General features: G+C 35.0%; 1 protein-coding gene across 1 annotated transcript in view; it reads left to right on the top strand.

The window, feature by feature from the left end:
- Window positions 1-2,826: 2,826 nt before the first annotated feature.
- Window positions 2,827-11,647, top strand: part of LCT (lactase) — a 50,857-nt gene continuing 42,036 nt past the window's right edge. Inside the window, 1 exon segment of the mRNA XM_073240053.1 lies at window positions 2,827-3,466. Coding sequence (XP_073096154.1) covers window positions 2,827-3,466 — 640 coding nt within the window.

Genomic DNA, 11,647 nt, shown 5'->3' with positions numbered 1-11,647 from the left:
CAGCTAATGAGAGAGTGGTAGGCTCATGCCTTAAAGAACCATTGTCCCCCTGAAGCACAAGCTTTAGGGCTTTTAGGGGAAATTGTTGGGGAGAGTGTGGTGCTCACAGACACAAAAAGTAGCAACTTGCAATGATCTAAGCAGACATTTATTGCACCAATTCAATTGCTCTCTGTTTCCCCTCTCGTTCCCCCTCAGCACCCTGGGACAGAATGGCTTGGATTCTGCAAAATCAGCTTTCTGTGTTATCTCTGACCCTGAGACTCAGAAAAGAGAGAGAACAAAAAGAAACTGCCACCCGTTAATAGTTACAACGTTTTGGGGGCTACTTGAGTTCATTTTCAAGTTGATATTAGTGTTACATTTTAAAACCAGAGACTTCATTCCATTTTCCTCTATTACAGTAGGAGTGTAAATGGGGGTATTTCTTAGGGAAAAATTGGTCAGTACCATTAGAAGTTAAACTATGACTACCCTATCATCTAGCAGTTGTACTCTTCAACAACTTCCTTAAGGTTAAGAAATACTTAACCTATATGTGTAGAGAAAAAGGCATATACAATGACATTCACTGTGACATTGTAACACTGAAAATGGAAAACTACCTAAAACCCAATCAGCAAAGAATGATTATGTAAGGTCATACAATGCACAATGCAGCTTTTGAAAAGAATGTGATATATTAATATTTACATAATGTGGAAGGATCTCCAAGGTGTACTATAAGGTAAAAATGCCACTTGTAGATCAGTACTCACAGTATAGTAGCATTTATTTTATAGCTAGCTACACAAAACTATACAGTCTTTATGTACACATACATGTAATATATAGAAAAATAAACTAATAATGGTAGATATTTAGGTAGTAGCTGGACTTAGGTATAAGGCAAATGGAACTATATCAGAATTTTTTAATATAAGAATGCATTTAATATTTCTATAATTAAAATGTATTTCTACAATTAAAATATACCATTTTAAAGAGATCACTATGATTATAAATATTGAAATTTGAAATGATATATTGACTGAAGCTGTCTGGACAATCTTGAAAATTCCAGTAAATGAAATTAAACTATTTCTATTTTTAAAAGTATATATATATATAGCCAAGAAATTATAAGAAAAAAAATGATAGGGGAAGCCATGCCCTATCATAAGGTGAAAAATACTATACAGGTATAGAAATTAAAATTATGTGGTATTGCACAGGAATAGTCAAGCAGTAGAAAGTCCAGAAATACCTACATCTATATAGATACTAGTTTTGATAAGGTAGCATTTCAAATAGTAGGGGAAGAATGGCCAATTCAATAACACATTAGAAATTGACAAGACCTGCTACTCAAATTCAAGACAGCCTAAAGATATAAACACTAAAAACAAGAATAAGGAAATAATAGGTTTGACATGAGATTTTAAAACCATGGTACCAGGTAATGTACCTTGAAAGACACCACAAACCAAATTAAAAGATGAGGAAAATTTTTTTTCTGTCATGTATTGATACATGATATCCAAACTGAGGTATCCACTACTGAGCATTTATATCAGTAATAAGGTATAATAGGTTAATAAGTTTAAAATGTACAAAAAATATGAACATAAATCTCAGAAGAAAAACAAGCATCCAGTTAATGTGAAGAGCTACCCCTCTAAGCAGAAAAATGAGAAGTGTCCAAGGATATAATATTTACATTTTCCAAAGAGTCAAAAATGTGAAGTTTTATGACAGGTGTGTTAGCAAAGCTAACAGGCTCACTTCTATAGGTAGGGTTTAAATTTGAAGAAGCCTATTTTGGAAGACTATTTGGATTTAAGTCAAAATTCTAAATGGTAATGCCAATTGAGTCAACAACTTAATTTCTAAGAATCCATCTTAAAGAAATTGTCATGTGTGTGGACAGAGATGTATAGAGATATAAATATTCATTTGCAACACACTAAAATCAAGAATAACTTCTTTAATATGCAAGGGTTACCATATATTCCTACTGTAGAATGCTATGCATCTGTTTAAAAAGAGGTGGGTCTGTATATTCTGATAAAGACTGATCTCCAAGAGCTATTAGGTGAAAAAAAGGAATCTGAGGCATAATACATAAGTCATAATTCCATATATATTATATATTTAAAATACACACTTACATGTTCACCTTTGTATGTACTTAATGATAGCTGTTATTGAGTTGCATTATTCTAAACATGCTAAAGAATGACTTCCTTTAATTCTCAGAACCTGTCTGTCCCCAATCTACAGATGAGGAAACAGAGGCACAGAGAAATTAAGTAACTTCCACCAGATGAGACTTAAATCCAGGCATTCTGACTCCCGAATAAGCATGAAGCTACACAGAGAAACCTAGAAGGAAGCAGTGTTCAATGTGCTTACCCTAGGAATGGAGCATGTATGGGGGAAAGGGGATTTGCAAGTTTTTCGTGTGTCTCTATATTGATTGAATCTTCCACAAAATGTATTCCTCATTTATGTACATATTTTTAAAGGGGAAACGTTTGGCAAGGGACTCACTTTTGTTCTGTTGTGTAAACAAATTTTAAAATAATTTGTGAGACAAAAATTTGGAGAATTTTTTCTTCAGACATTTTCCACGTTCCTCTGCTGAAATTGTGTGAGATGTTTGAGATTTCTGTTATCTCTTACAGTCTTTCAATTTTTTGATATTACATTGGTGAACCACATACTGATTTCATTATCACAGATAACCCAGTTAAATATTAAGTACTATTAATCATTTAGTATTTTATAGCCTCATCTCTAGTTATAAAGTAAGAATTCCACATGCCTCCTAACAGTTCCTTGAAAATGGAGCTGGTTTGGAATTCAGTCTTTATTGTCCTCCTAAGTTTTTCGTGCTGGGGGTTAGACTGGGAATCTGACCGAAATTTCATTTCAGCTGCTGGTCCTCTAACCAGTGATTTGCTGCACAACCTGAACGATCCACTGGGAAGCAAGAGTTCTAACATCGTAGCAGAGGAAAAAGACATTTATGTTTGTCGCCAGCCACTGCCTGCTTTCCTGCAGGATTACTTCAGCAGTGTTCGTGCCAGTAAGGTCACTCATTACAAAGTATTTCTGCCATGGGCCCGGCTTCTCCCAGCAGGAAGCTCCAAGAACCCCAACAGGAGAACCGTGCAGTGCTACCGGCGGCTCCTGGAGGCACTCAGGACCGCCCACCTTCAGCCCCTGGTCGTCCTGCACCACCAGGCCCTCCCTGCCCACACCATTCAGAGAAGTGCAGGCTTTGCTAAACTCTTTGCTGACTATGCCGCATTCGCCTTCCACTCCTTTGGCGACCTAGTTGAGGTCTGGTTCACTTTTAGTGATTTGGAGAAGGTGATAGCAGAGCTTCCTCACCAGGAATCAAGATCTTCTCGTCTCCAGACCCTCACTGATGCCCACAGAAAAGCCTATGAGATTTACCACAAAAAATACGCTTCTCCAGGTGAGTACATATGACGCTGACTGTTGGCCCACCGGCAGCCTCCATCCCCCACCTTCCCCCGTCCTCCTAAAGCAGGACTTGGCATTTCTTCCCACTCACCTTCCATAATCCTGTTGTATCTATTCATTAAGGGGAAATTAGTAATATCATATTGGCGATTAACCAGTGGAAAGAGGTAGGAGTGGCTTACATAGGATAGTGCCCGGAGGTTCCTGTGAAAAATGTCTTTCAAGCACCCCTTCCCCAAACCCGAGTCTGTGTCGCCGCCGGTTACCTTTCTGTCCTACTTCCCTCCCCAGAGTCCTCACTCTTCCAAGGCTTCCTCAGCCTCCCCCTTCTCCTATGCAAAGCCACTTACACTTTCTACCTAAGGCTTATATTCCAGTAGAGACGACAAAGATAAAATAACCATATACTGATAGGTGTGAGAAGAACGTAGTTGAAATTGTCCATATTCTTGCTTCGCAGCTGCCTGAGGTTCTGATTCAGCAGGTGTGGCAGGACCAGGGCATTTGTGGTTTAATTAAATTCCTAGGTGAATCTGAGGTACACCAGTTTTGGCTTATATATGCCTTCTTGTTTTTATTATATACTTATGTTATTTGTATATATAATTATATAATATATATGTATACTTGTATATTCTTTTTAAATTTAAGATAGTTTATGAGTATGTTTTCATTTTATTAAAAACTCATTGGAAGTATGATTTTCAAGTCTTATGGGTTCACATCATATGAATCAATCTTGTTTTAAATATTTCTCTCAATTCTATATAAAGTTTATTGAATTTTCTGTTGCAGCGAACATTCCTGTGTGTAAATACTTGACCACTGCTGATAACGTCTAATGGATTCTTAGAACTGAAATTACTAGGTCAACAAATGTGCATTCTTTAAGACTTTAAAGCATGTTGCTAAATTATTTTCCAGAACAGTGTATACCAATAGTTATAAAATTGTTCTTCTGACCCCACTCAGCTTGTTTTCAAAGATGAAATTATTTTTGTCATTGGCAATTTGACAGCTGAAAGCTATTCTCCTTATATGCTTCATTTGCATGTATTTATAGAGAGATTAAACATTTTTTCTATGTTAAAAATAAAAGCAGGGCAAGGAAGAAAAGAGTGTAAGTGTGAATGTGAGTTGTCAGGCTATGCTCAGGCCATCACTTCAGCAGACTGGAATGCAGAGGGCAGACCGTGCGACTTGGAGAAGAGGATTCCCGGCCGAGAGAAGAGTGGAAAGCCCCTCCGTGAGCTTAATGAACTAGGAGTAGAGGGTGGGAGAGGTACGGTGCCTCTCTTTAATATTCAGTTGAAACTGAATTCTTTGGAAAGCCTATCTTTGGATGGATGAACAAAGAAATGTTGGCTGTTATTCTACTGAAAAAGTGCTGGGTAAATCAATTTTGAAAGAAGGCAAGACTGAAGTTGGATTATCTCAAATAAAGGTAAATCTAATTTTGAGAGCAGATGCCATAGAATTATTTACATTATGAAACTATATATACATGTTTACTAAAATATTTTGCTTATTTCATTTTTAATCTTCATCAGGTTACTAAAAACTTGCTTCTTTAAATGCATGTTTTCTTTCTTCTTCTGTTCATCTCTCCCATCTTTCATTTGGTGTTTCATCAATATTATGCAGGACACAAAAAAATAACTTCTCTTTTCAGTCTCCTTACTATTCCAAACTGTGGTTTGGCATCTTTCTCTCTTATTCTCCCCTCACTTTTTATTTCAATCTCATAGCTTTGTGGTTTTTTTAAGATATATCATTTAATATGCACAGAAAAGTTATATAACATGTGTTGGTTAAAAGCAAAATTCTGTAACAAATAGCCATCGAGTGACCACTCAATCCAACAACGAAAATATAACAAGGTACCACCTCACATCAAGTAGGATGGCTGTAAGTTTTTAAAAGACATAAAATAACAAATGTTGGTTATGATGTGGAGAAACTGGAACCCATACTGCTTATGGAAATTAACAATGGTGTAGCTGCTTCAGAAAATAATCTGGTAGTTCCTCAAACAGTTAATCTTTAGAGTTCCCATATGACAGTTCCTCCCCTACCTCGGAGAATGAAATGAGAAATATATCCAAGAGAAGTGAAAATAAATGTCAAGGAGAAAAGTCATCACCAACATTTATAGCAGCATTATTTATAATAATCCAAAGTGAAAACAACCCGAATGTCCATCAATTGATGGATAAACCATTGTGGCCTATCCATACAATGGAATCTTATTCAGCCATGAAGAGGAATGAAGTACTGATATATGCCACAACATGGATAAACCTGAGAGACATGCTAAGTGAAAGCAACCAGTCAGAAAAGATCCTATATTACATGATTTCATTTATATTCAGCGTCCAGAATAGGCAGAGACATTAAAGTAGATTAGCAATGTCTAAAGCTAGAAGTGATTGCTAATGGGTACAGAATTTCTTTTTGGGTGATTAAAATGTTCTGCAATTAGATAGTGGAGATAGTTGGACAACTCAGTGAATATATTAAAAACCACTGAATTGTATACTTTAAAGGGGTGAGTTTTATGATGTATGATTATATCTCAATTTTTTAAATGTCAAAAAGTAGATGGAAGGGTTGAGAGTTTATAAAACAAAACTAAACAAACCACAACTTACATCTACCTGTATATTCCTCCCTATTCCATTGCACAGTCTCCCCATCCACCACCCCAGGTTACAACTATGCTAAGTATTCTGCTTTTCATTTATCATCTCATGGCTTTTCTCCCTCATTTGGTGTCCATAATGACTTAAAGGTACAAAGCAGACATTTTAAATAGAATAGTTTATAATCACAGAAAAGATGGCATTTTAGCAAACAAAGCACATTCACCTTGTGTGTTTTTCTTTTAATGTGTTAAAGGAGTTCCCATGTACTGCCAGTTAGAAAATAGTATGAAAGGCAGTTCTGATTCTTTCCTAAGAATTTTTTTTACCAGGTATGATTTACTTATGGTGAAATGCATAGATTAATTTTATCATTTGATTAGTTTTGACAAACACTTTCATCCATGTAACCCATACCCTTATCAAAATATAAGACACTAACCAAACCTCAGAAAATTCCCTTCCTGACTAGTGTATCCCTTCCTAATCAATCCCTACCCCCAGAAGCAACCACTGATCTGATTCCTATCAGCATAGATATGAGTGGAATCATATAGTATTTTGTGTCTGTCTTCTTTAACTCAACATGTTTGTGAGATTCATTCATTTCATTGCTACAGTAGTAATTTGCTCCTTTTTCTCTTCTAAGTATCATTCTATTATGCTTGTATCACAGTTAAGGGGCATTTGGGCTATTTCCAGTTTATCTATTATGTATAAAGCCACTATGAACATTCTTATTCAAGTTTTTAAATGGACATATGTTTTCATTTTTCTTCTATAAATACCTAGGAGTGGAATTTTTAGGTCATAGAGTGGAAGTGTTATTTGACTGTTTAAGAAACTGTCAGTTTTCCAAGGCAGTTGTTTCATTTGACACTCCCACTAGCAAAATGAGAGTTTCAGTGGCCCTTGCCAACATTTGGCATTGTCATCTTTTCTATTTTAGTGATTCTAATGGTATCTCATTGTGATGTTCATTACTTCTTTGAAATACAGTTTTTATCCAAAATGTGCATGTGCATAAACAACAGAGTATTCAATCTTGCTAAGTTTGATTTTGAACACCCTAAAAGAATATTTTATTTTTTGTTTCCTCTAGGGCTTTCCTTTTTTCAAACAAAATTGTTTCCAAGTCTTATCCATGTTGTTGAATATAGCTACTGTATTCTTTTTCACTGCTGTATAATAGTCCATTGTGTGACTAAGCCACATTTTATAAATTCATTCTATTTATAGGCTTTTAATTGTTGTCACATTTGTTTGGTATTATGAATATAGCTGTGAACATTCTTGTACTTGTTTCTTCTTGTACATGTGCAAGACTTTCTCTGGTGTGTACAGGTGATTGCTAATTATGTGGGCTATAAATGTTTAGCTTTGAGAGATAATGTAAATTGTTTTCTATTGTAGCTGTACCAATTTACAGTTCCATGAGCAATGTATAAGAATTCTTGCTGGCCCCCTCCAATACTTGTAATTTCCAGAATTATAAATTTTTCTAATCTAATGAATTTATAAGCATTTGCCAATCTAATGGATTTAAAAGCATTTCTTTATGCTCTTATTTACCGGATCACTATTCAGGTTGAGCATGCTTTCATGTATTTATTAGCCATATTTGTATCCCCTTTCTGTAAAATTCCTGTTATGTCTTTTATCCACATAGGTGTTTGAGTTGTCTCTTCTAATTAACTTATCAAAATTCATTATTCATTCTTAAATCTAATCTGTATTGGTTATATGGGATGACAATACTTTCCCAGTTGGTGTCTTTTCTTTTCAGTCTTTTTATGGAGTCTTCGATGAACAGACGTCCTTACTTCAAATACAGACTTATCAATATTTCTTTTTTGTTGACTTTTCTGTATATTTTTTAATGATACTTTTTACAATTGCTTAAATTCATTTCTCCACTCCTTAAAATTCTGAGTTTCCAAATGTTTTCATTCTTCTTTATTCCCTGGTGAATCTTAAAGTGCATCTTTCCATACCCATTTTGGGGGGAGTTCCTTTCTGTTATTACTAGATATTTCTTAATGATTGAGAGACAATCACTTAAAAGTCAAAGATAATATGCAAAATTGAAAGTCATTCTTGGTTTGTAAGAGCTTTTTCCTTTTTTAATCAACACTTTTAAAAAGTAATAGACTATTTTTTTAGAACAGTATTAGATTTACAGAAAAATGAGCAAATAACATAGAGTTCCCATGTGACCCTCTCCCTGTACCCGGTTTTCCCTAATACTATCTTAGTATGATACATTTGTGATAATTAATGAATCAATATTGATAAATTATATTAACTAACATCCATATTTTATTCAGATTTACTTAGTTTTTTTCCTTAATGTCCTTGCTGTTCCACGATCTCATCCAGGATACAACATTACATTTACTTGTCATGTCTCTTTAGGCAACTCTGGGCTGTGAGAGTTTCTCAGGTTTTCCATGTTTTGAAGACTTGCTTGACAGTGTTGAGGACTCCTGGCCGGGTATTTTGTAGGATACCTCTCTTTAAAAATAGCTTTACTGAGAATAACTCACGCATTTAAAGTGTGCAATTCAGTGGTTTTTAGTGTATTCACAGATACAACCATCATCAGTCAATTTTTGAACATTTTTATCACCTCAGAAAGAAGCCTTCCACCTTTAAGCTGTCACTTCCTACCTCCTATTCCCCTCCCCCATTCCAGCCCTAAGCAAACACTAATTAACCTTCTGTAGGTATAGATTTCCCTGTTCTGAACATTTCATATGAATGGAAAAATGTAATATGTAATCTTTGTGACTGTCTATTTAGTATTTGATGTTTTAAAGAGGAAAATCACAGAATAAATGCCATTTTCATCATATTTTACCAAGGGTACATACTATCAACATGATTCATACTACTTATGTTCAACATCACACCTTAATCACCTGGCTGAAGTAGTGTTTGTCAGGTATTTCCACTGTAAAGTTACTCATTTTTCCTCTTTTCCTCTTTGGAATGAAGTCACTATATACAGGTCACAATTAAGAAGTGGGGAGCATTTAGGAATGGGAGTTATATTCCTGCTAATAAAAAGTTTTTAAAAGTTTTTGCTAAGCTTAACCAATAAGGCAAAAGACTTGTACACTGAAAACTTTAAAACATTGCTGAAAGAAATTAAAGAAAGCAAAAATAAATGGAAAGACACGCTTTGTTGTTGTTACGTAAGGCTTAATATTGTTGAGATTTCAATACGATCAAAGTAATATACAGATTCAATAAAATCCCTATCAAAACCCCAATGACATTTTTTGCAAAGTTAGAAAAAAAATCCTTAAATACATATGAAATCTCAAGGGACCGCAAAGTGAAACATTTTTAAAGAACAAAGTTGGAGGACTCACACTTCCTGATTTCAAAACTTACTAAAATGCTGCAGTAATCAAAACAATATTATACTAGCATAATGTTGGTATATAGACCAACGGAAGAGAATAGAAAGCCCAGAAATAAACCTTCACCCATATGGTCAAATGATTTCAGCAAGTGTGCCAAGACCATTCAATGGAGAAAAGACAGTCTTTTCAATAAATGGTGCTGGGATAACTGGATATCCACATGCAAAGGCACAAAGTTGGACATCTACCTTACAACATATACAAAAATTAACTCACAGTGAATCAAAGACTAAATGTAAGAGCTAACACTACAAAACTCTTAGAAGAAAACATAAGGAAAAAAAATTTATGACATTGAATTTGGCAATGATTTCTTAGCCGTGGCACTAAAAGTACAGGCAACAAAAGTAGACAAATAAGACTTTTCAAAATTTAAAACTTTCATGCATTAAGGGATACAATCAGCAGATGGAAAAAGAAATTGACAGAATGGGAAAAAATATTTGCAAATCATATAATTGATAAGAGATTAATAGCTAAACTATATAAGAACTCCTAACTCAACAACACACAACAACCCCAGTAAGAGGTGGGCAAAGGGCTTCAACTGACATTTTTCCATAGAAGATATGCAGATGGCCAATAAGCCCATGAAAAGATGCTCTACAACAGCAGTCATTAGGGAATGTAAATCAAAACCACAGTGGGATACCACTTCACACCTATTAGGATGGCTATTATTTTAAAAGCAGAAAACCACAGGTAATGATTAGGATATAGAATGTAATTTTTGTGCATTGCTGGCAGGAATGTAAAATGGTATAGATGCTAAGGAAAACAGTATGGCAGTTCCTCAAGAAATTGAACATAGAATTATCATGTGATCTGGCACTTGTCTAGTATATACCCAAAATAATTGAAAGTAGAGATTTTTTTTGTATTGGTATACAATCTTATATTAGTTTCAAGATACATACTACACAGTGGTTCAACAGTTACCCGTATTATTAAATCCTCACCCCCACTAGTAGAGCTACTATCTGTCAACAAAGGAAGATGTTACAGAATCATTAGCTGTATTTTCCATGCTGTACTATTATCCCACTGACCAACTTAGATTATGATTGAGAATTTTCATGCCCCTTTATCCCCCTCACCCACCCTAACTTCTCCCCCATGGTAACCACTAGTCCCTTCTTGGTATCTATGAGTCTACTGCTGTTTTGTTCATTCTGTTTTGCTTTGTATTTATATTCCACAAATAAGTGAAATCACATTGTATTTGTCTTTCTCTGCCTGGGTTATTTCACTGAACATACTACCCTCTAGATTCATCCATGTTGTTGCAAATGGCAGGATTTCTTTTCTTTGTATGGCTGAATAATATTCCATTGTGTATATGTACCACATCTTCTTTATCCATTCATCTTCAGCACTTGGCTGTTTCCATATCTTGGCTATTGTAAATAGTGATGCAATAAACATAGGGATGCATATATCTTTTCAGATCAGGGATTTTATTTTTCTACTAAAAATAGAAATTCCTAGAAGTAGAATTACTGGGTCATATGGTATTTCTATTTTTAGTTTTCAGAGGATTCTCCATACTTCTTTCCACAGTGGCTGCACCAATTGACATTCCCACTAACAGTGTAGGAGGGTTCCCATTTCTCCACACCCTCACCAGTACTTGTTATTTCTTGTCTTTTGGATAGTGGCCATTCTGACTGGTGTGAGGTGATATCTCATTGTGGTTTTGATTTGCATTTCCCTGATGATTAGCAATGTGGAGCATCTTTTCATGTGCCTGTTGACCTGTATTTCTTCTTCAGAGAAATGTCTGTTCAGATCCTCTGAAAGCAGAGATTTGAATAGATATTTGTACAGCCGTGTTCATAGTGGCATCATTCACAACAGTCAAATGGTGGAAATAACCCAAATGCCCATGGATGCATGAATGGATAAACAAAATGTGTTGTATGCATACAATGAAGTATATTCAGCCTTAAAAAAAACTGAAATTCTGATGCATGCTATAACATGGATGATCTTGAAGACATTATGCTAAATGAAGTAAAGTACAAATATTACATGATCCCACCTAAATGAGGGATCTAGAATAGTCAAATTCACAGAAACAGAAAATAGAATATTGGTTAC

This window comes from Manis javanica, chromosome 7 (genome assembly GCF_040802235.1).
Source record: "Manis javanica isolate MJ-LG chromosome 7, MJ_LKY, whole genome shotgun sequence".
Taxonomy (NCBI): Eukaryota; Metazoa; Chordata; class Mammalia; order Pholidota; family Manidae; genus Manis; species Manis javanica.
Note: the sequence above shows the minus strand (reverse complement) of the source record. Positions and strands in the feature narration are given on the sequence as shown.